At 47.7% G+C, this 25,056-nt stretch overlaps 1 protein-coding gene across 7 annotated transcripts in view; it reads left to right on the top strand.

The window, feature by feature from the left end:
* PDPK1 (3-phosphoinositide dependent protein kinase 1) overlaps positions 1-25,056 on the top strand; it is a 79,396-nt gene that overhangs the window by 34,220 nt on the left and 20,120 nt on the right. For all 7 annotated transcript variants that reach the window (XM_025416880.3, XM_025416878.3, XM_025416876.3 and 4 more), the window contains exons 2-8: positions 1,789-2,055; positions 5,689-5,731; positions 5,918-6,055; positions 10,200-10,344; positions 11,331-11,428; positions 21,407-21,482; positions 24,811-24,879. In XM_025416880.3, coding sequence (XP_025272665.3) covers positions 1,846-2,055; positions 5,689-5,731; positions 5,918-6,055; positions 10,200-10,344; positions 11,331-11,428; positions 21,407-21,482; positions 24,811-24,879 — 779 coding nt within the window. In that variant the 5' untranslated portion in view covers positions 1,789-1,845. The remainder of the gene's footprint in view (positions 1-1,788; positions 2,056-5,688; positions 5,732-5,917; positions 6,056-10,199; positions 10,345-11,330; positions 11,429-21,406; positions 21,483-24,810; positions 24,880-25,056) is intronic.

Below are 25,056 nucleotides of genomic sequence, written 5' to 3'. Positions count from 1 at the left end.
TTTATCCTAGCCTTGCCAGCATTTGCTGTTCCTGTGTGTTGTGAACATATTTAATTGTCATTTCTGTCTATCCATCCTCCAACCTTTCCCCTGATTACAAACATTCAGGGCTGTCTCTGGTCACTTTAACGTGGCTTTGGATACCTTGCATATTTTCATCTTTTGGTTCCTTGAGTTTTTTTGGTGCCTGTCCATTTCTTCACTTAAAGTCTTGATGTCTTATAAATTTGAATGAGTTCTTGTTTATAAATCAGTGCAGTTATATGTGATATAAGTATTTGTAGCAGCTTACTGAGATATAATTTGTATACTGTACAATTAATTCATCTATTTAAACAATTCAGTGAGTTTTAGTGTATTCACAAGGTTATATAGCCATCATCATGATCTAGTTCTAGAGTTTTTTTGTCGCCCTAGAAAGAAACCCCATACCCATTAGCAGACTAACCCCCTTCTCCAGCTCAGCCCCTAATGATCATTCACCTGCTTTCTGTCTCTGGATCCACCTCTTCTGGATATTTCGTGGAGATGGAATCCCACAGTATGTGGCCTTTTGTGTTTGGCCGGTTTTTTGTTTGTTTTGTTTTGTTTTTAAGATTTTATTCGTTCATAAGAGACACACAGAGAGAGAGGCAGAGACACAGGTAGAGAGAGAAGCAGGCTCCATGCAGGGAGCCTAATGTGGGACTTGATCCTGAGACTCCAGGATCACGCCCCGGGCTGAAGGCAGACACTCAACTGCTGAGCCACCCAGGCGTCCCTATGTCTGGCCCTTTTCATTGAGCATAATAATGTTTGCCATGTTCATTTAATTTGTAGCATGTATCAGTACTTCCTTTTTATGGCTTTTTATTTTACTTTATTAAAAAATAAAATTTGTTAAATGTTTCATTTGTTTAAATAATTTAAAAACCTAACACTACCTGGTTTGGAGATAACTTTGATGAAATTGAGCATCTGGGTTCTTGATCAGGTAGTTTCCCGATTGGTAACCAGTGATGCCACTGCTATCTTTTTTGAGAAACTTATTTATTTTTATCAACTGTAATTTTTTTTTTTTTTTATGTAGGCTTCCCACCCAGTGTGGAGGCCATTGTAGGACTTGAACTCAAGACCCTGAGATCAGGATCTGAGCTGAGCTCAAGAATTAGATGCTCAATTGACTGAGCCACCCAGGCGCCCCTCAGCTATAACTTTTATGTGTAATTGACAGTTCTTGGACTCTTCTTTCCATGAAGTTCTACTTCCATGTTCTATTACTTCTAGGTTAAAATTCTTTTTAGTTTGGGATATAGTCTTAAACCAATCTGTTTGTTCAAGCCCTAATTGAGTACCTTCTGTGTGTCCAGTCTTGTATGAGGTATGAATGGGTGAGTAGGCAAGGAGTTTTGGATGGGGACACCATGGTCAAAGAGTTTGGACTGGCTTCCTTCGTGGGTTGGGGTTGACTGCAGGTAGCATTGAGGTTGGGCAATGATGGGAAGGCCAAATGGCCATGATTGGGGGGTAATTGGAGATTCACTCAGTGCTGACTGAGGGAGGAGGGGGAGGCAGATAGGTGATGGACGATGAGGGTGCTGGGCAGCAGGATCGGGGGTAAGGGTTGGGATTTGAGCAGGGAAGGGACTTGGGAGAGGAGAGCGGTGGCCTGAATCCTGTGGCAGAAAGTCAGATGGCCTGCCCAATACTTGGTAGCATTCGTGTTATAACAATGTTAACACTTTAGTTCAGACATGTAGGAAAAGTTGAGCTGCTTTGAGTCTTACCTCTTTTTCCTTTGTCCTCCAGTATGACACCGTTCCTATCCAGTCCAGTGTGGTGTTATGTTCTTGCCCGTCCCCATCAATGGTGAGGACCCAGACTGAGTCCGGCACGGCCCCCGGCATTCCCAGTGGTGGTAGCAGACAGGCCCCCACCATGGACAGCACCGCGGCTGAGTCTCGACCGAGCACCAACTCGCTGCAACACACCACACAGCCGCCACCACAGCCTCGGAAGAAACGGCCTGAAGACTTCAAATTTGGGAAAATTCTTGGTGAAGGCTCTTTTTCCACAGTGAGTATATACAACTGCTGTTTCTTGAATGAGTGTATTTCTTTGGGAAGGCTGATTTTACTCAGGACTTGGAGCTAGGGGACCCAATTACCAGGGCTATATTCTTCCCCAGGGGGTGGGGGTCTCAGACCCCTCGGGAGTTCTACTCCGGTTGCAGAGGGTCATTTGGTGCCAGCTACTACCAAGTAGATCACATGGTTAAAATATTTAAGCCTTGGTTTTATAGATGAAAGCTTTAAAAGGCATCTTGATTGTTTTGTGGTTTGGTTTGTTTTTTAAAAAGATTTTATTTATTTATTCATGAGAGACTCACAGGGAGAGGGAAAAGCAGGCTCCCTGTGGGAAGCCTGACGCGGGACTTGATCCTAGGACTCTGAGATCATGACCTGAGTCAAAGGCAGATGCTCAGCCACTGACCACCCACCCAGGTGCCCCTGGTTTGGTTTGTAATGCAGTTAGTTTTTATTCTAACCAGTCATCAACAGATTCCATCCTATGTCCTTAAGTCCCATTAGCAAGGTCTTCTGAAGCTTTTCTGCCCCTTCATTTGAGAGTATCAGTATCAGTATCTCTTCAGAGCTTTTGGGAATCATTTAATGACCTTTACTATTTCTCTCTCTCTCTCTCTCTCTCTCTCTCTCTCTCTCTCTTTTTGTGGTATTTCTCTCTTATTTAAAATGATATATAAGGGTGCCTGGGTGGCCCAGTGGTTGAGCATCTGCCTTTGGCTCAGGTCATGATCCCAGGGTCCTGGGATTGAGTCCCACATCAGGCTCCCCATAGGGGCTAGCCCTGCTAGTCTCTGGGTTCTCGCAGCCTTGGCTTCAGTCTACATCAGCACATCACATGCAAGGCACCTCTGTTTGTTACCTGAGTGAATTGTGCCTGTCTTGTGGCATTTTTCCTTTTTAAGCGAAGAAATAAAGGTTTAGTGCAGCCCATTTGCTGAGGTGTGAGCCCCATGGGGCGGTGATGGGGCTGGGGGCTTGTGCAGATTGTGGGGAGGCCTGTGCAACGGTCAGGGCCTTTTTGTCCACCCTCCAGAAAGAAACCTTATGTAAAGTGTGTTTCCCCTGCTTCCTTTCACAAATTCATGAAATGTTGCAAACTATACAGAAGAACGTGCAGTTTTACAGCTTGCCATGTTCCCGACTTGGTTTTCATCAGTGTTAGCCTTTTGCTCCCCTTACTTTTTTTTTTTTTTTTAAAGATTTTATTTATTTATTCATGAGAGACACAGAGAGAAAGAGAGGCAGAGACACAGGCAGAGGGAGAAGCAGGCTCCATGCGGGGAGCCCGACATGGGACTTGATCCCGGGTCTCCAGGATCAGGCCCCGGGCTAAAGGCGGTGCCAAACCGCTGAGCCACCAGGGCAGCCCTCCCCTTACATTTTTAATTTAGATTTTTTTTTAAAGATTTTATTTATTTATTCATGAGAGACACAGAGAGAGAGAGACAGAGAGAGAAGCAGGCTCCATGCAGGGAGCCTGATGCGGGACTCGATCCCAGGTCTCCAGGATCACGCCCTGGGCCAAAGGCAGGCAGGCGCTCAGCCACTGAGCCACCCAGGCATCCCTTAATTTAGATTTTTAATTGGCAGTTTGTTAAATTATGAAAGAATTGTGCCCGATAAAACTTTTCGGCTATGAGCATGGTCCCCAATACTTCTGGTATTCACAGATCCTCTCAGAAAGAAGCAGCACTTTTGAAAAGAACCTTGGGTGTTCTGCATGATTACTTAAAATAGTCCAGTAAAAGAAGGAGCGTTCCCTCTTCTCAGTTGTGCTTCATGGACATTTATCTCAACCGGTAAATGATCACTTATATGTGAAACTGCCCCTTGTCCATGGGTCTGCATAGCAGGTGAAAGTAGGCACCATCCATTCTGGGTGATGCACTCCTGGTGTTGAAAAGCTCCAGTTCTAGTTCTTGTCATCCCTGGTCCTTTTGAACTGAGGGAGGTGCTGGGGAAAAGCACCAGGAGCTGGAGGCTTCTTTCTGGCACTGTTCGGAATCCTGCAGCCCTGGGTCTCAAATTATATGTGCTACCCTTAGGTCTTATAACTCTTGAAATAGAGACCACTTAAAATTAGATTTCCAGGGGAGGGTGGAGGACCAGCGGCAGTTTCCAGGTTGGGCAGGATCTGGGCAGGATCTGCGCTTGGCCGAGCCTGGCCCTGGAGAGTGGGAAGGCTCAGCCTGCTGCTGCCTGGCCCTCCAGGGGTGATCTTGACATCCACATTAGCCCTGCTGTTGGCTCTGGTGTTGTGGAGGGATGTGTCATGTCTTCTTCTCTGGGAAGAGGGATACTTCTGCCCTTTGCCCATAAGGAAACCTGCATGTGAAATGTTGAATTCACACAACAGAAAGATTCTTAAGTGCCTCCTTCAGAAATGATCCCATTAATTATTAGTACTCTCTAATAGTTTTTTCTTCTTTTTTCCTACTAAGTAGCTAGTACGTGCTTCCCTGAAGAAATGTAATATTTCATAAACACAACCTAGGGAGGGAGTATCTTTCCCCAGCCCCTGCCCATCACCTCCCGGTGCTTGAGAACAGCCTGCATAGGTATATTCCTCTAGAAAGATCTCTGAGATCTTTCCACTTGAGCACATATAATCCAACTCCATTCTTCTTAATAACTGCAAGGTATTTCACACAGTGCTTTCCCAGGATCACTGCTGGGGAATTCTGTAGTGGGATGAATCTGGCCTGTGGCTCCCAAAGGTCTTCCCAGAAGGCCCAGGGATCCCTCAGGATTTGGACAGGTTTCCATCTGCACTCTGGTCCTTGGGCCATCCCTTTGTGCAGGTATCTAGGAGGGCCATTCTCTGCCTCAACTGTGTGGTGGGTGGAGGCCACCCCGCTTCCCAGACAGCTGGCTTCATCAGGCATGTAGAAGTTGGTGCTCAGTTGTGGTCAGGAGCTGCTCGTGTAGAAATATCTTTCCCATGTTGTGCTATGTCCCGTTGGTTCTCTGTCCCCAGAATGGAATTTGAGGACAATCCTTAGCTCTGCTACTGAGAAGGCCCTGTCAGAAGTGGGACTGCACCCTGAGTGGGAGGTGAGGCTTGCAGGAGGCACTCCCAGTGTGCCCTGTTTAGCTTCAGTTCTGTGCTCTCGCTGGCAGGGAGAGCGTACCGTACCTGAGCACAGTGTCAGCTGAAAGGTATGGTCACAATTATTTGAAAAAACCCAAATTCGGGGCGGCTTTTTACAATGAACATATTCTTAAGAGTTATTTTTTGAAGGAATTCCCAGGACTCATTTGAGGTATTGTTTGCTGTTTCTTTCTACTATCTGTGAGGGTTACGTTAGTCTAAAATGTTCCTGAATGTGTACTTCACTGCACCAGGGGAACTTAGCAGCTGATCAAGAACCTTCTGAAGGCAGTTAATTGATCTCTGCGTTTGCTGTCTATTAGAACACATTAACTTAGTCGTTGACATCCTGTCAAATTTGTTAGCACAGGACAAATATATTTTAATGTAATTTCAGATACTTAAATGTAACTTTATGGTGGGGGCAGGTTAGCCTGTGTGGTTGGCTGCAAGGTGACTTGTGAGAGTTGATACGCAGGTTACACTGAGTATTTCTTTCTCTTCTCTTTTTCCCTTTTCTTCCTAAACCAGGTTGTTCTAGCCCGAGAACTGGCAACCTCAAGGGAATATGCTAGTAAGTACTAAGTCTAGGGGGCTGTATGTCTAGGACGCAGGGGGTGGGATGCTGTTGGTCTTAGAGACCACAAAGCCGGTGGGTATGTTTTGTGAAAAACTTTAATTTGTACCAGTTACCTTTATGAGTTTTGTTTTTAGTTTTACCATTATCAATTGAAGTAACTTGCTTCTCTCTTACTTTAAGTTAAAATTCTAGAGAAACGTCACATTATCAAAGAGAACAAGGTCCCGTATGTAACCAGAGAGAGAGACGTGATGTCACGCCTGGATCACCCGTTCTTTGTTAAACTTTACTTCACATTTCAGGATGATGAAAAGCTGTGTATCCTTTGAACAGTCAGAGCCTTCTAAATCACACCACTGACCCTGTACTGTTTGGAATCATGACCCTCTTGTGTATTTTCACAAGTCCCTTCCCTGGAAAGGACAAGGTCGACATATTCTAAATACAAATAAATTCACATCATTTTGCTTTGGGATTGCTAACATTGACTAAAGTAGGACATTACTTTGAGGGAAATCATCATAAACCTTTTTGAGGTTTTTTGTTTTATAAGCGTTGTATATAAAGGATTGTTATTGTTTTAACCCCGTGGTAGGTAGACATTTATTCAGAGGCATTCGCTTATTTTTCTAACTGGTGTCCTTGGAATATCCATCAGACGTCAAGTCCTCTGCTCAAAGCAGGGAAGTGAGGGAGGAAGGATTTTTGGGGGTTTGGTTGGAAGGGACATCTTCACTAGGCTTAGCCCCCAGGTGAGAAGTCCAGGGAGCCGCCCACAGGAGCCCAAACTCTTTCTTCTAGTACCAAGAACATTGTCCTCCCCAGGCCCTCCAGCCCCCCCTCCTCCCTCCTTCCTCCCCTCACCCCTCCCCTGGCCCTGCCTCCATCTGCTATCTGTCAGTGGAGAGCTCTGATCACCCAGTGCTTCCAGCTCTCCAGCAGTGCTGTCACACCCCACTGATTGCTTCCTCTGAGGGCCTCTCTGGCTCCCTGATTTCTCCTCTAACCCCTAGAGCGATGTTTTTTTTACCCCCTCTTTTACCTTTACTTAGGGAGTAGAGGAGACAGAGCACCAAGGCACTATGGCCACACTGTGGTGTGTTGTCCCAAGACCTGCCCATGTGGCCTGGCTGGCCAATTTCTCCTCACTCCACAGCCATTTCCTGCAGTTTTTCCCAGCCCCTAGGTGCCCCAATGACTCTGTCCTCAGTCCCAGTGGATGCTCTTTTGGTTTCTCTTCCACCAAAAGAGGTCAGAGGTTAGCTGTCAAATGGAGTTGCCTTGGGGCTTGTTCAGGCTTCAATCTCAGTCTTGGCATTAGTTATTTTCTCCTGCCCTCAGGTGTCCTCAGTGTCTCCCCCACCCCCTCATTAAAGCCGGTCCCTGTAAGGGCTTGGCTCCCCCCCAAAGGCTTTCCCCGTGCCTCTTTCTACACAGAGTCTTCTGGTTTAGAACTTTGCTCCATCCCGCTCCCCCTTCAACATCATTTTCTGACTCCTTCAACTGTCAGCTGAATTTGTTTTTTTGCTTATTGAGAAGTTTTTGTTGAGTGCCAGGCGATGGGAATATGCTGGTGAAGAGGTGGAGAAGGCTCGGCCCTTGTGGAGTCTACATTCCCTGGAGGAGTTAGACATACCTAGACCATCAGTGCCCATGTAGTAGACTTGAGGGAGCAAGGGCAGTGAGGGGGCAGGTAAGAGGGTGAAGGAAAGTGTTGCTCCGGCCAGAGACCTGGGTAGAGCTTGGAGTGCTTCCTATGCTGGTGGGGCGAAAAGGCTGGGCAGGGGCCAGCTTCTCCTCCCCTAGAGGCCTGGTGAGAATTACAGATTTTCTTCCAAGTGTGCAGGGAGTCCCGAGGGGCTAGAAAGAAGCAGCATTTGCTATGACTGTGGCAGGTGCCAAAGGCTCCTGTAGGTGAGCCAGGCAGTGGGGCTCCTGGGTGTGGGCCCTCGGAGTCGGGGGAGGGGCAAGGGGTGCTGTAATTGAGGCAGGAGAGACCAGGCTTGGAGGTATGTGTGGCGTTGGCATTTGATATACCTGTTGGTGCTGGCTGCTGCTGAGTAGGTGCTGGTGGAGCTTGGTGAGGAGTCAGGGCAGCATGCAAACTCAGGGCTGGGGGGCATCCGTGGGCTGGCTGGCCACTGGAGGGCACTTCTGAGGGAAGAGTTCTGAGACCTGAGCCCAACTCACCCCCACACAGACTGGCATGCAGGAGGTGGGGTGTTGCCAGTGAGTGGAGAGGGCAGACCCCAGGGGGCCACAGGGCCAGTTGGTTTCCAGTAGGGGGGTTGCTGGGCAGCGAGATCATGCTGCTGTGTGGTCAAGTACCTGGGGCCTGTGTCTGCCCTCTGGAATGGCCCTGGTGCAAGTTGTTCTGGGAGTGGGGAGGGTCTTTCAAGAGAGTTGAGGATGTCCAGGTAGCACACACGGTGAGTTTTGCCTAATGGTTCCACCTTTAAGGGGAGCAGTGAAGTGGTCTAGTAGCCACAGGCATATAGAATGGCAGAATGGGGTTTCCTTGTTGGTTTGTTTAGGGATTATAGAATGTTTGCCTCTGCCTGGTTCCAGCAATCCTGTCCCCACTAAGCTGCTGTCACTGCTTGCGCGGCAGCCCTCAGTGGCCCCATGAGGACATTGAAGGGTCCTCTTCATGGCTGCTCATCATTGTGTGTCCCCTCTTACAGGTTGGGGACAGGAGTAGTACTCTAAGCCTTAGGAGCCTGGGCTCCACTTTTGTCCTTCCTTGGCTTCATGACCTTGAGTCAGTTGCTTAACCTCTCTGGGCCAGGTTCCTCTGTCAAGTACAGGCATTGAGCTTACCAGGCTCTATTAAAGACCTAGTCTTTGCTCATCCTTCCAGGAATTTACCCACTTCATTGGAGAAAATAGCCCCCCTCCTCCCTGCCCTGGGCCATTGGCTGTGCCAAAGGAGGGAGAAATGTTCTAGGATGTGAAATGGACTGAGGAGGTCTGGGAGTATACTTCTGGGGATGAAGAAGGTGTGTGATTGGAGGCAAGATGGGCTTGGAGCCAGCATCCTCAACATTTGTTATGTTCAAAACCTTTTGGTCCCCTTAGGTTCACAACTGAGCAAAGAACTAGAAGTGTCTTTCACACAGGAAATAGGAACTCGGAGTGGTCAGATGAGGGGCAAATCCCTCGAAGCTCAAAAAAGCCCTGTGCCTGTGGACAAGGTTGAGCCTGTCACATAGACTGCAGGCTTCTGGGCACTCCTCAGTGAGGTTCCCTGCTAGTCCAGGTGGGGCTGCTTGCCCAGCCAGTGCCGAGCTTCTGTGTGGGGTCAGATAGGCCAGAGTCTGCAGGTCACTGGTGAGGAGGCCAGGGACACCACGAGCTGCAAAGGGGTCTGGCTGGAACCCTTTGATTTCCCCATGAAGAAGGCATGCTCTTGGGGGGAATTTCGTTCTTTTTTTTTTTTTTTTTTTTTTGCTTCAGGTTCCTATTATCCTAGTTGGAAGGGCTTGAGTGGCCACAAGTGGGGCTGTATCAGAGACAGGTTTGGGCAGCTTTGGTCACTGGTCCCTTCCATCCTGGGCTTGTCCTCACTGCCCTGCAGCGTCAAACTCTCTCCTTGATGGGAGACAGTAGTGCCCTGGCCAACAGAAGCCATACGGAAGATCTTGAGCGTGGGCCACCCCTTCCTGCCCTCAGAGCCACTACCTAGGGCAGTGAGGCCTCCTCTGTCCCCGTGTCCCCTAGCTGCTAGGGGGCAGTGAAGTACCGGTAGGTGCAGATATTTGGTGCTTTAAAGAGGAAGCTGTTATATGGGATCCATTTATTGTTCCAGTCTATAATCCTCTTGAGGAAGAATGGAAGCAAATCCCACCACACTGGTGTCTGAGGGAAAGATGCCTGTGTTCCTCATGTCTCTCCCCAGTGAGTGGCCAATAAATAGATGGGATCAAAAAGATAATAAAATGGCATTTCTCTTAAAAACTTGTTATTTTATACTTGGACAGGAGCATGCACTTGAGAAACCTTTACGTGAATTGACTCGGCACACTGTGGAACGCAGTTGGTGCTCAGTAAATGCTGTGGTCCTCTGTGGTGCAGGTTGGGAGGCTGAATTAGGATGGAGGGCCCCCTTCCTTTGCTGAAACCTGCAAAGAGGCACGTATGCCACAGGCTCTGGCCACTTTCTCTCTTAGGGCTTCTCTTCACTGAGCCTGTAGGTGTCTTCTGTCTTCTGCTCCAGAAGGAGCAGGCGGGCTGAGGAGTATGTGTCACTGTGTTCTTGATGAGAAACCTGAGCTGGGACCAGGGATTCCTATCAGCTCCCGTGGCTGTGGGTGTGGTCACTGCAGAGTCTGATCTGAAGAGGGGCTGCTGTCTCAGGCCCAAGGTATCTTCAGTTCTCATTAATTAAAAATATTTCTATTGGGCTATAAGGTTGGTTTTAAAAAATGACTTTTATACTCTTCCTTAACAATGCAACATTTAGACTTTGGTCTTAGTTATGCCAAAAATGGAGAACTACTTAAATATATTCGCAAAATTGGCTCATTCGATGAGACATGCACCCGGTTTTACACGGCCGAGATGGTGTCAGCTCTGGAGTACTTGCATGGCAAGGGCATCATTCACAGGTACCACACCAGCGGCCTGTGGGCTCTGCTCCCCAGGCTTCGGGGTCAGCTCTGCTTGATTTTCTGGAGGAGTGGGAGGCCTCCTTGTGAGAACTAAGGAGAAGTTGATGTCACCTGATGTTGAGACTCACAGGCGTCTCTGAGCCAGGTGAAGTTGCCAGGCTGGTGGTTCTCTTGGCCATCCTCCCTGGTGCTTCTACTCCCCACCTTGTAGCTTTCATGGGTACTTATTTCTCATCTCATTTTCCATGACTTTCTAATATTGTTGAATCGAAAGTGTTCGAATGCGCTCTTGTCGACTTTCTGATACTGTCAAATTGAAAGTGTTCAAATGTGCTGTTGTTATTGTTTTTTATTATAACAAAATTTATCATTTTAATCCTTTTTTCTGGTTTTATTGAGAAACAATGAACATTTATCACTGTATAAAGAAGTACAACATGATGGCTGATTTAAAAAAAATTTTTTTAAAGATTTTTAAATATTTAAGAGAGAGTAAGCAAGAGACAGAACACAAGCAAGGGGGTAAAGGACAGAGGAAGAGGGAAAAGCAGATTCCCCCACTGAGCAGGGAGCCTATCCCCGGGCTTGATACCGGGACCCTGAGATCATGACCTGAGCCAAAGGCAGACGCTCAACCACTGAGCCACCCAGACGTCTCTCATGGTTGATTTTATATATATTGTGAAATGACCACAATCGGTTTCAAAGATCTTTCTCTTATGGGTTAAAAATGATGGATTACACTTTAATAAAAAGTATATTGAAAATGACAGATGCATTTATGAAGTAATGTAATTTGAATGTACTCATTAAATGCAGTTAATGTTTGTTCAGTATGAACTTTATAGACTTGTGTTCTTGGTTGTTCGTTCATAAAGATTCTAAGTATTAATCAGTTCATTTGTTTTCAGCAAAACTTAGAGTGTGTAATAACATTACTATTTAAATATTTCATCTCAGTTGTAAAAAATCTGCTTTCACAGGGACCTGAAACCAGAAAACATTTTGTTAAATGAAGACATGCACATCCAGATCACAGATTTTGGAACTGCAAAAGTACTATCCCCGGAGAGTAAACAAGGTGTGTGAGTGGCCCTATTTCCAGCTGGCCCCAGTTCAGTGCTTAAGATCAAAAACAACTTAGAAATGTGTTGAATGGCATTGTATCCGTTGTTAATGACGGTTTATAATACCTTTGCTATTGTAAAACAAATACTTAAGCTTTCACAGGGGAAGGCCCTGCCTCACGTGGTGGCTCTCACTGAAGGCTTGGGCTGTTTGCACCTGGTCTAGTGGGTGGACAGAGGGCTCTCCTAGGCTGTCTATGGTTGGTCTGCCAGCCACTCTGCATGTTGTTATCCCAGGTCCTTGTGAGCACCTGGGTGTATGCACTATGGCTCACCCTCCCTAGTCCTAGAAAAGGCCAGGGTGCCACATTTATTTGTTCCTGGTCTTCTGTGCAGGAGTGTGGGGTCCATGGAGCCAGCTCTCAGCTCTCTCTGTTGGCACTGTGGATTGTAACTGAGAGCACTGTCTCTATATTTTAGGACCTGCCGTCTCTTCTGTGTAGTTGCCACTGGTGGCCCAGGCACACTGATCATAGTGAGGTTCTACGAAATCACAGAACAAGCAGGGGCTGGTTTTTAACCTGCTGCTCAAGTGCACATTTATAATTATAAGCCCTCCTAATCACTGTTATACTAGGGTAGTGGCTGGTGTTGGTTTATGTATTGTGACCACTCCATCACCTGAGGAGGAGTTGCTGAGTGGGCCGGAAGAGTGCCTTGGGAATCCAAGGCCCTAGCCAGCGGGGACCTTGAAATTAATAAGGACCTTGAAAATGAACCTGGAGTCAGGATGAGTGTCACCAACAGAGCCACCCTGAGCCTGGCCCAAGAGGCTGGGGCAATGTGCTTGCCTCTGCCAGGGCTCGTGGGGACACATGAGAGAGAAGGACTGGGTTCAGATGGAAGCTGCCACTCTGCTACCACTGGCCTCCTGTGGAAGAGGGGAACCATGAGCCCCATGCAGCAGTGGGAGAGCCCTAGCTAGCTCAGCCACGCAGGCCGCCTCTGCCTCAGTTGAACTGAGGCCCATTTAGTGACCATGTGAGTGCAGGTGGCTGCTGGGCTGATGCTAGGGGTTCTTTCCTCACGGCTGGGCCTCTGTGAGTCGTTTTTCCTTTCCTTTCCTTTCCTTTCCTTTTCCTTTTCCTTTTCCTTTTCCTTTTCCTTTCCCCTCTCCTTTCCCCTTTCCTTTCCCTTTTGTGAGTTCTTTTCCACAGGGCGCTTTATCTTTGCTTTTTGGGCATTCTTGCAGCCCCGTGCTTTCAATACTGTTGTGAAGCTTCTGTCGGTGCCTTTGTATTTGTGCAGACCCTCATTGAATCACCCAAGACTGCCTCTTGGATTTGGGAACTTCTCTGAGAATCCTAAAGCCACCGCCCTTTTGGGGCCAAAACAAAACTTGCAATCAAGGAAGATACTCTTAGTTCTCAACAAATTTCAGTCCCGGTGCCACTCGCCTGTGTTTTGCAGCTCCTCTTCCATCTTTCCCCCCATGGAGAAGTCCTCTAGGCTCTGAGATGCCTCAGACTCATTTCTATTGCAGAGTAACATCGTATTGACTGGCAGCTGCATTTTTGTGGATGCGGCATAACCCATAGCCATAAGCATTGTCTATGACTGAATTGAACCAAACAGGAACTGCTGTGGCCCCAAACATCCTTGTCCTCTCATGTATGACTCCCCATGGGGCCCCCCAGTCAGCCTTGGGAGGCCGCCACTTCAAGGTCTGTACTGCCCGTTTTTTTCCTCCGCACGCATTCCCTTCAGATACTTGACACCAGCCAGTCCTGTTGTCCTGTGGCCATTTAGAAAATAGAAGAATTTAAATGGAGTGGTCAAATAGTGAAATAAACCTGTGTTTGTTTCTTTCTAGAAGTTGAAGACTAAAATCCTTACACCGTAAACCAGGGAGAGTTACTTGTATATAGAGACGAGTTGGCTTTTTTTTTCATTCTTAGGGAAAGAGGGAAAAAAATGTATAATTATATGAGTGATTCATTGTAGTGACTTGCTCTCACTTTCTTTTTGAAATGGTTCAGAATCTTAGAATTTATTCTTATATTGGCTTTTAACTTTTGTACAGAGATGGTTTCCCTAAGACATCGTAAGCCTGCAGAGCACAGGCATTGTTGGGAACATGGCCAAGGCTCCCTAGCTGTACTGTGAGCATGAGCATGTTTTACCATCCTAGCAAGAGGCAGGCTCTCCGTCTTTAGAGACTTTGTCTGTCTCCACTGCTTCCTGGGGGGGTCATAGTGACCCCGTGTCTGTGTCTGTGAGGGGCAGGGATAGGAAACAGCAGGGCAGCTATTGAGGAGGGTATGTGGGATTGATGAGGACTTGTGATTAACCTAACCTAACAAGGGTTCCCACAGACCTGTCCAAATATGGGCAGCTTAATCATGCAGAGTAAGCCCCTTGTTTATGACCATATCACTGACCTTTGCCTTCTTTGTAAGAGGCTTGGGGAGCTCAGGATGCCACAGAGGTTCAGATTTAGGGTTTGTGTCTAGAAACCTATGTCTTGAGCCATACAGGTCTTTCTGGTATGTAGCCAGATGTAGAGGTTCCACTCTTCCAACGAGGGGGGAGGGCTGGCAGGTGTTGGGGCTGGTGACAGGAGAGGGGATGGAGGGGAGGCTGCAGAGCTGAAGTCACTTCTGTCACTCACTCTAGCTGTACCTTTTATGGATGGCCATCATCCAGACCCTCAGACCAGTCTTGAGGTGCTGTGAACTCTGGACCCTGCCCTAGCGCCTCTGCCTTGCCCCCACTATAGCATGAGCAGGACAGCTCCACCCACCCCAAAGCAGAGCTTGCATGCTAGAGAAGAAAGTTCCTATGCTTATGCCACCAGATATAACTCTTTACATTGAGAAATGGTTTACTCTGGTCTTCTCAATATGGGTATTTGTTTAGTCATAGCTATGATACATGGAATTGGTTTTTTGTTTTTCTTTTTTACATAGAGTACTTGCTTTTTGTAAAATTCAAACCATGCATGTGACCTAATTTCCACCATCAGCAATTTGTTTTCCTAGTAAATGTTTTAGTATTTATTACTAAAATACAAAGTTTCTTTTACTTTTTATTTATATAAATTCAGTTAGCCAACATAAAGTACATACTTGGTTTCAGATATAGTGTTCAATGATTTATCAGTTGCATATAACACCCAGTGCTCATCACATCATGTGCCCTCCTTTTTTTTTTTTATCATGTGCCCTCCTTAATGCTCATCACCCAGTTACCCCATCCCCCCACCCACTACTCCTCTTTCAACCCTTAGTTTGTTTTCCTGTAGTTAAGAGTCTCATGGTTTTTCTCCCTCTCTGATGACTTCCCATTCAGTTCTCCCAGTATAAAGTTTCTTTTATTATTATTTTTTAAAGATTTTATTTATTTATTTATTTATTTATTCATTCATTCATTCATTCATTCATTCATGAGAGACAGGGGGAGGGGCAGAGACCCAGGCAGAGGGAGTGAGGGAGAGGCAGAGGGAGAGAGGGAGACTCGATCCCGGGTCTATAGGATCACACTCTGGGCCGAAGGCAGCATTAAACCGCTGAGCCACCCAGGCTGCCCTAAAGTTTTCTTAAAAAAATAAAGCTACAGGGGGATCCCTGGGTGGCTCAGCGGTTTAGCGCCTGCCTTTGGACCAGGGTGTGATCCTGGAGTCCTGAGTCCCACGTCGGGCTCCCTTCATGGAGCCTGCTTCTCCCTCTGCCTATGTCTCTGCCCCTCTCTCTCTCTGTCTCTGTCTCTCATGAATAAATAAATAACATCTTTAAAAAAAATAAAAATAAAGCTACAATAGCAAACCATTTTCACGCATAAAAAAGCTAACTCAAAAAAAAAAAGCTAACAGTAATTGCTTTATATCCTAAAATACTGTGTTAAATTTCCAGATGTCTGGATTTTACATCATAATTTTTTGGTGGCTGTCTACTTGAATTGGGATTCAAATAAAGCTCCACATTTGGGTTTAGCTAATTTGTTTCTTAAAATTTTTTTACTCTATTTTTTTCCCGTGGAGTCTGTTGAAGAAACCAGGTCATTTGTCTTACAGAGTTTCCTGGAGTTTCCTGATTGCATCTCTGTGGAGTCATGTAACATGCTCCTGTCCCCTGTAATGTGCTAGAAATGGGGAGTTGGATCTGGCCCCTTGATCAAATTCAGATTCAGTCCTTTCAAACCAAAAGCTGGGTTGTGTTCTCCATTCGGACACTTACAACACCCCGTCATCTCTCTGTGATGTCAACAGCGCTTTATAGCCATAATGGCCTAGATGTTTTAATTCTCTAAGAATACACAATGATTGTAGTCATTCTTTGATTCATGGGCTGGAGTTCTTCTTTAAAGAGAAACTTTGCCATAGCAATTATTTGGTTAATTATAGTGATATTGACTATGGAGGAAAAACAGGATAAATATTTGCTTTCCCCATTATTTGCTGCTTGTGAAAGCTGTGAACTGGTTTACTGTCATCCTCTGGTGTTGACCAGTTCATCAAAAACAGGATTTACCCATACCTCACACCATATGCAAAAGGTAACTCCAAAGTTAACTTGGAGCAGAGATGTGAATATAGGATGCAGAAATAGAAACTTTTGAAAGGAAGTGTAGGTGTAAATCTCCATGACCTTGGCTTAGACAGTGAGTGGTTTCTTAGATACACCACCTAAAGCATGAGCAACAGAAGAAAAATAGACCACATCAAGTTGGGAAATTTTTGTGCTGTGTTACCATTCAGAAAGTAAAACGAGAAAAAATATTTCCAAATCATTTATCTTAAGGGACTTTATCCCCAGAATGTATAAAGAACTCATAACTCCAGGAGTAAAATGCAATGAAAATTTAAAAGTGGGCATAGGGTCTGAATAGACATTTCTCCAAAAAAGATTAAAAACGGCCAATAAACACATGAAAAGATGCTGAAGGTCATTAGGGAAATGCAGATCAAAAGCACACTGAGCTACCACTTTCCCTTCTTCTAGGGCAGCTGTGATCAAATGACAGTGATAACCAGCGTTAGCAAGGGTGGGGAGGAACCTAAACCCTCTGCTCTCCAGGTGGGAATGTGAAATGGTGCAGTCGCCTTGGAAAACAGGCTGGCAGTTCCTCAAAAGGTTACCCATAGTTACTGTATAACTCAGCAGTTCTACTTCCAGGTGCAGATCCAAGAGAACTGAAAACGTGTTCACAAAAAAAGGGGTACAGGAATGTTTAGAGCAGCTTTATATATGATAGCTGAAAGTGGAAACAACTCAGCTGTCCATTAGTTGATTACACAAACGGGTAAACAGTGTGGTCGTTTCTCACAGAATATTATTCTGTCTTAAGATTTTTTTTTAAGATTTTATTTATTTATTCATGTAAAACACACAGAGAGAGAAAGAGGCAGAGACACAGGCAGAGGGAGAAGGAGACTCCATGCAGGGAGCCTGACGTGGGACTTGATCTGGGGACTCCAGGATCACGACCTGAGCCAAGGCGGATGCTCAACCACTGAGCCACCCAGGCTCCCACCTTTGATCTCTTATTGCCTGCCTGCCCTGGTAGGACCTCCAGGATGGTGTGGAATGGGAGTGGCCACAGCAGGCATCCTTGTCTTGTTTCTGATCTTAGGAGAGAAGCTTCAGTCTCTCACATCAAGTGGGACGCTTGCTATGAGGCTTTCATAAACTCCTTGATCAAGTTGAGGAGGTTCCTTTCTGTTCCTAATTTGTGACATTTTTGTCATAAAGCAGTATTGAATTTTTATTATATGCTTTTCTGAATCTATTGAGATCACGTGGGTTTTTTCCCATTTATTCTAATAATATGTAGTATATTGATGGATTTTTATGTGTTAAACCACCCATGCATTCTGGGATAAAAACTACTTGGTCATGGTGCATACTCCTTTTTATGTGTTGCTGTATTCAGTTTGCTCATCTTTTGTCCCAGCCCATTTTGTGGAGTGTGTTTGCTGTGCTTCACTTGCGGGTTTATGGGTAAGGCAGTAGCAGTCTGTGCTTCGAGCTTTGAAGAGAGTAGAGGTGTCCTCTGACCTCAGGAACACTTCTTGAGGGCCCTCCTTCCTCTCTGGCACTTGCACGAGTTGGGGGAGGGACAGAAGGAGAATCTTCAAGCAGACTCCCTGCTGAGCACGGAGCCTGCTGCTAGCTCCATCTCACAACCCTGAGACCATGACCTGAGCTGAAACCAAGAGTCAGACACTCAGCCAGCCACCTGGGCCACCCAGGCACCTCCACAGTTCTCACAACTCTTGATCTGTTGTGTTAGACCTGCCAGATCTTATTATTGCATCAATAAAAATCACGTACTATTACATCACACTCTGTTACTACTTTTGTATTTTGGTACTTTTGTCCTTTGTCATCCTGCATATTTTATTTTATGCCTTTAAAGCATCACTCTGAGGGCAGTCCTGTTCGTTTCCGCATGCCAGAGGGGTCCTTCGTCTCATGACAAGAACTCCTCTCCTCAGGTATCTTCGTACCTCTCTGGGGCCTCGACTCGGTGTCCCACATCTGAGAAGGTGGGCACAGGCTCCTGGGTGAGAGGACGCAGCAGGTGTCATGGGAGACTCAGGCCCAGGAAGCCTGCAGCAACCACACAGCCCTAAAGACATCATGATTCACTGTTTAAAGCCCAGCCGTGGCAGGGGTGGGAATGGTGTATATCTTTTGGACTTTGTTTTGTGCACCATGTAGCTATTTAAAGGCACACACACCCCTATATACTGTTTGGTAGCCTGAATTATTTAATTATGTATAATATACATACATCATAATATATATATTTCCATACAAAAATGTGATTTTTTAAAAAAGACTTATTTGAGCGAGAACAAGCAGGGAGGGGCAGACGGAGAAGGAGAGGCAAACTCCCAGGGAGCCTGACACGGGCTTAATTCCAGGACCTTGAGATCATGACCTGAGCTGAAGGCAGATGCTTCATCAACTGACCCACCCAAGCACCCCCAAAAATATGTTTTTAGAACTTTTTAATAATAACATTTAAAAACAAATCACAGAAGCAACACATGATTACTATGCAGAATGGAAACCAGTAGAGGCAGTGAATTAACCAAGTGAGTTTCCTGGGGCCATCGGGTCCATGTTGTCCTCCTGCCCGTGCTGGATCCATCCTTGAGGACCAGGTGCCAGGGATAGAATTGCTGGCTCAGATGGCAAGTGTGTTCTCTATGGATTTTGATGCTTATGGGAAAATTGCTCCCCTGAAAATTACACCATTGCATATCCCCACCACTAGTAGTGTATGTGTCTGCTTAAATCTTTGCCAACAGTGTGTATTTCCTTTTTTATCTTTGCTGATTTGATAGGCCATCATGTTTTCATTTGCATTTCTTTGATTCATTGCATCATTAAGTGGTTTCTCTTGGTTTTGGCTCTCAGTTTCTTTTTTCCTCTTATGAATCACCTCAGTGTTCTTGGCAGTATATAGCTCAGGGTCCTGGCAGGATGCAAATGCGGCCACAAAGTCTTTACAGGAAAATAACTTACTGAAGGGACCATTACGGAGAGCAAGGCCCCTCAGCCAGCTCTCCAGCAACTGTGCTGGATCCCCATGGTGGGACTGTGAGCCTCTGGGGGCAGGAGCATTGGGGGAGTGTGGGGGTGGGGACATTGTGGTGGGAGAGCCATGCGGGAAAGAGTGACACCCATTGCTCTCCCCTGCCTCCCTCTGCAGAGGGGCTCCCGCTGGCTCCAGGGCTGCAGGACACAGGCTGCCCCGTGTGGAACACTGAGGAGGACAGGTGGGGAAGAGCCAGCACACGTAGAGTCTTCTTCCTGGGCATCTGCCCTTAGGAACCTTTGGACCAGCAGTCAGGAAGTCTCCGCCATGATGAGCCCCTGCAGCTGTAAGGCACCCCCAGAGATGGTGAACGAGGATGTGACGGCCACCATGACCATGGGCGCCTCTAGCCTCAGACCACCATGTGCTGCATCGGTGTGGCTGGGGGCCTTGGTTTCCTTTTGGGCTTAGTTCAGGTGTTGTGTTATTTATAGCCATCCACTTTCAAGATTTTATAGGCAGACGAAACATAGGCCTGTTGCATTTTGTCCCCGGTAGCTGTAACCCCAAGTCATCGCTCTGTCAGGACCAAGCTGAGGTGCCCAGGACAGAGCCTCCAGTTAGTGCAGAAGGGGAAGCCCACTTCCATTGATGGAACACACGTGCACCAGAGTAGGAGGGATGAAGGCACTTTCAGCCTTCTCCCTTCCATGCTCCCCCTTCCAGACTCCCTTCCATGCTCCAGAACCTTCCAGACTTGAGCTGGCTCCTCCTGCTCTAGTGAGAGCTGTATCTTCAGAAGGTAGGAGAGCACTGTCCCTGTGAGGCTGCACAGAGGCCACCCAGGGTCTGGGGATCTATAGGCTGAGAACTCCTGCAGTTTGCTGTCCTGTGGGATGCTTAGCTGCACCCCTGGTGTCTCTCCCCCCAGTAACTGGAGCTTCCTCCTGGCCATGCTGTGCCAGCTGGAAATATTTCCCAGCATTGCCACATGTCCCCTGGGGCCTGTCAGGACCCTGCATGGGACTGGTCACTGCTTTCTGTGTCCCTGGTTTCAAAAGTGGCCTGGAGGGCTGGAGACCATTGGCTGGTAGGTATATTGGTATCATGTTTGACTTCTCAGGTTGGTTCAGGAAAATGTGTCCTTAGGACAGATACTTTCTAGCATGGTTGTTAAAGATACTGAGAAAAAGGACCATTTGATCTGTGAAAAAGTCATGCTAAGTCACAGTGTTTGTTTGCCCGGAGCACAGTGATGTTAATCCGTGGTGTTAGGTCTCCTGTCTGCTGTGGGGTGCTAGGACAGCACATGGGGGGGACCATGCCAGGACCTGCTACTGGGGAAGGTGGTCTCTGTGGGCCTGTCCGAGCAGGACCAGAGCCTTGTCAACAGCTGTTCGGTGCATGTACAGAGTGCTGTTCACATGGGGCCGGTGTGTAAGGCCGCTCATGGCAGGTTGCGGCAAGTGATGTGGGGCATCTCCAGAGAAGCGTTGGAGGCGACATAGCGTTTCACATGTTCCTGGGAGAAGCATTTTGCTCTCAGGTAGTGGGGAGCTGTCACATGGGAGTCCTGATCCTTTGGCTGTGCTATCCACTGTGTTAGAGGACGCCCCTCGGGGATACCTCAGGAGCAGTGTAGTGGAGCAGGCTGGCTTGTGTCCATGGCGCCATGCATTGTGGGCCGCTCAGCTGCCAGTGAGTCCCTGAACTCCTTGAGGGCCACTTCCGTGACACAAGGGTTGCTGCGTTCTCTTTTGTGATGGATGAGTCCAGAGAGTCCTGCTGCCACTGACCCTAGGAGTCTGTGCGTTGAGCTCAGTAGATCTGGTGTTGAACAGCCCTGTGCTATAGGCAGCGGGGTGTTAAAGAGGTTCCCTGGCCAGAACTCTTGGGTCTCCCTCTCATTGTCACCCCTAACCTCTGTAAGCTGTTTGTTGGGGGTGCGTACCCTGCAGGAGGTCCAGTCCATGCCCACATCTACCTGTGTCCCATCTGTGCCTGCTGTGAGTGTGGGGCTGTTTTAGGGACCAAAGGTCCAGTAGTGAACCAAATAGACGGGCCCCCTGTCTTCAAGATGCTCCTAGGTAACAGAGACTGGGTGGGTGCCACTCTAGTGTGCCTGTGAGAGGCACCCAGATGATGTGCAGTGGGGTGGCCTGGGAGGACTGACCTGGCAGTCAGGCCTGGTGTCACAGAGTAGATGTCCTTTGAGCCAGCCCTTAGAGGAGAGAGTACCAAGAAGGGGGCTGGAGGAGAGGGCTGTGGACAAGTCAGGCTCTCAGGAATGGACAATCTGGTTCCAGGGGACCAGTACTATGACAAAGAGCTCCACTTATGCCCACATGAACCATGACATCCTTATGGATGAGCATCCACGGTGCAGTGTCTATAAATGCTTGTGTCTCACTATGACCTTTCTCGTTTTTCCCTCTTCTCCTCAGCCAGGGCCAACTCGTTTGTCGGAACAGCCCAGTATGTGTCTCCAGAACTGCTCACAGAGAAATCGGCGTGTAAGAGGTAACTCACTTTCATCTGATCCAAAATATTTTTTCCCTACAGTAGCTATTGCATCCATTCTTTGATGTAAAGTTAATAGTTAAGAGAGTGCTTTTTATGGCCTTTATCATTATCTTTCTTTGATAACCTGGCTGCTACTTTATTGTTGCATGTTATACTTCCTGGGGCTGTCTCTGCTGATGCTTTGAGATTTGATCTTGTTCCTTTAGGAGCAACTATTCAGTGGGGGAAAGTGTGGCTCTCTGCCCTAGGATCTTTAGCACTGCCTTGGGCTGGTGCACAGTGGCAGTGGCCACAGGTCAACTCCAGCAAAACAGGCTTTGCCAAGTGTGGGGAGAGGCCCAGAAGGCAACTTGTGGGAGGGGGTGGAGCTGGTTGCCTAGCCAGGGCCAGCCATTGGGAGCCACAGGTTGACGGCCTAGGTGGGGGCCTAGTTCTGAAAGTGACAGGTGCATAGATGAGGTTCTGCCCACAAGAACAGAGGTCTGGAGAGGGAAGAGCCAACAGCGATGCAGTTGGGCATTGGGGTCTGGGGGCGGGGATGCTGATGGGAGAAATTGGGGAAGCAGTCTCGGTGGGGAGGCAGGCGAAAGACTGAGAGGTGGCAGTAGAGTCTGGGGCGTCAGTGAGGAGAGGTATTCCAGATGACAGCAAGTTCTGTGGCCGGAGCTTCTCCCCGGATCCTTGTTGCTGGGGGACAGGGGGCGCCATCAGTTGACTGAGGGCCGTGCCATCAGCGTCCTACACTGACAGGCTGCAAGGGGCCACTTTCCTAATCTTACTCAGTCAACAGATTCTGACTCTTACCATGACCGGATATTGTTGTAGGGCGGGGCTTCTTAGCTGGGGCAGTTCTGCCCCGCAGGGCACATTTGGCCCTTTCTGAACAATTTTGGTATCACAGCTTGGCAGGAGTGGGGAGGGAGTACTATTGACGTCTAGTGGGTGGAAGCCGGGGATGCTGCTCAGCATTGTGCAGTGCAGACACGGCTCTACCAGCAAGAGTGAATTGGCCCCAGGTGAGTGCTGCGGGCCAGATTCTCCAAGCATATGTCACGGCTGCCTACGGGCTAGCTTTTCCTAGATTTGGGGCTTTTAGGATGAAGCAGCCCTTTAGCACTGATGGAAAGGCCTCCAGGCTCTACTGGGTGAGATTGGAAGACATAGAGTGACTGCCTTCTGCGTGAAAACTAGAAAGAAGGAAAAGAAAGAAAGAAAAAAAAAAGAAAACTAGAAAGAGAATGTCTGCCCACATTCACTTTGTCATTTAAGCTCTCTTGGCTGCGCCAGCAGTGGGGACAGTGGCCATCCAGGGGCATGAGGGGATAACGCTGTGAGGGAGACATCATTGTGTATCTTTTTATGCTTCTAAAGGTTTAAGTTGTGATATTTATTCAAAAATAGTTAAGGTGTATTTTTTGATTCTAAAACTGACACCTGTGTTTTATAAAGAATTTTTAGAAAACATGGAGGATAAAAGGGCAAGAAACACTCAGAGTCTTCAGCCCACTTACAGACACCAGATAGTGACCTGGCATGTCTTTCCAGTTATTTCTAGTGTATCTTCTGTGTGTTCATGTGACTTCTGTTCAGCTGGAGTTATGATGAACAACCAGATTTGAGCCCTGTTCCTTGGGATTGTGGAGCAAGCATCTCCCCATCTCCCTGAAGTCCTCTGTAGACCTAACAGCTATGTGCTTCTGGCACGTGGATTTTCTGTAGTTCACTGAGCCCTTCCTTTTTTATTGGCACTCAGGTGCTTTTCCTTCATTTACGTGGTGCAATCTGGTGTGACAGCCATGTGCCGCACATCCCTTACCCGGAAGGGCACCCCTGCCTGTCCTGAGTCTGCCAGGAGTGCTGGGGCTGCCTCACAGTCCTCTTTGGATTTCAAGAAGTGGAATGACTTGATTTAACTTACCATTTTAAAAATCCTTTGTACTTAGTGCTTTCCAGAATTGTTACACCAGCTTCCCTCTTTAGTTTTTATTGTATTAAAAAGTCATTTTAAATGGTAGGAGAGCTGCTGATGATAAACATTCAGACAGTGCACAGAGGTGACAAGAACCCAGGGGCTTGCAGTGGTGACAGTCCCACTTGCTGGAGGTGGCAGCCCGCCAACAGCCTCCCGTGTAGTCTCTGGCTGCTGCTGCTGCTCTGAAGGGCCGAAGCTTTTCTTTTGGCTTCTGTCTTGTGTGGCTCCCCGTTTTCGCTAGACTAGATAATAGAGAAAACCAAGTGTAAAACTAGTTAGTAGGTAGAATGTAGGTTACGTTTTTAAATGCCCTTCACTCCACCTGTATGTCGTGCCTCAGATTTCTGATCTGTTGTCTGTTTTAACCCGTGTCAAGTGCCCTTTCTGCCCCCCCTGGCACTGCTGCTGGCCTGACCCTTCCACCCTCATCCTATTGGTCCCATCTCCTGGAATACCTGACTGGGGCCTGTTGTAGTAACTGGTTGTATCCAGCAGCCGATGGGCCCATGTATGTTTAGGGTTCGGCAGGAAGATGGCTGGTGGTGCAGGACCAGTGTCGTGCGGATATTTCTGTAGTGCTGAGCTGGGAATAGAATGCAGAACTTTTAGAGGAACTAAAATACACAAGGTAGATGTCAGCTGGGAGCTCTGAGAAGGTGCAGAGGGGTGAGTGTGAGCCAGGCAGCAACATCCGGGTGAGGAGAGCACCCCTTCCAGGGTCTCCACTAGCTGGTTCTGGGAACAACCTTGGGGAGTGTAGACCTGTTTCTTTTAAAATGTGGAATTAAAACGTTTATAAAGGAGAGGTAGAGCTTTTTCACAGCCAGTTCAAGAAGGGAAGGAGTTAAAGCTTGCTCTGTGCACTCCTAAGGATTGTGTCATTTGGCTCGTTGGTGCCCATGAGCTTGTGTCTGTCTCCTTGGGTGAACGCTAAGTGAGTTATGGGAAAACCTAAATTCATTCCTAGCTCTGCCAACCTGCAGTGGCTGCCTCGGGCTCCCTTCCCAGTACCGCCCGGAGCTGGGGAAGGTGCTTCTCTGTCAGTGCGGGTGTCTCCTGTAGTCAGGAGTGACCTCTGCCCCCTGCCCAGGTCACGCTGGCCCTGTGAGGAAGTGGGTAGCCCCCACTGGAGGTGGCGGGTCTGTGGGAATGGCTGCATGGCCTGGCCTGTGGTGTCCCTCTGTGTGGGATCCTTGGAGTTCTGGTCCCCACTCTCACACTGACCTGATCTCAAAGGAGGGAAGTAGATCAGAGGCTGAAAAGGGACAGCAAGAACAGAGAGGGCAGAATGAACTGTGCTTGTCACGGAAATTTTACAAATGTCATTCTTGTTTGTTTTCCCCTCCCTTAAAGTTCAGACCTTTGGGCTCTCGGATGTATAATATACCAGCTCGTGGCAGGACTGCCGCCTTTTCGAGCAGGGTAAGATCACCCACGGCCCCCAGGCCCACCGCAGCAGCTGCTGGAGAGCTGGGAGGGGGCAGGGGCTGGGGCCAGAGGCAGGGACCTCAGCCATGGTGTCTCCGCAGCAGGAGAGGGAGGCTGCTGGCCCAGAAGGCGTAAGGCCCTGTGCTGGGGACGTTCGTGTACTCTGCCAAA

Source organism: Canis lupus, chromosome 6 (assembly GCF_003254725.2).
Source record: "Canis lupus dingo isolate Sandy chromosome 6, ASM325472v2, whole genome shotgun sequence".
In the NCBI taxonomy this organism is placed as follows: domain Eukaryota; kingdom Metazoa; phylum Chordata; class Mammalia; order Carnivora; family Canidae; genus Canis; species Canis lupus.
Note: the sequence above shows the minus strand (reverse complement) of the source record. Positions and strands in the feature narration are given on the sequence as shown.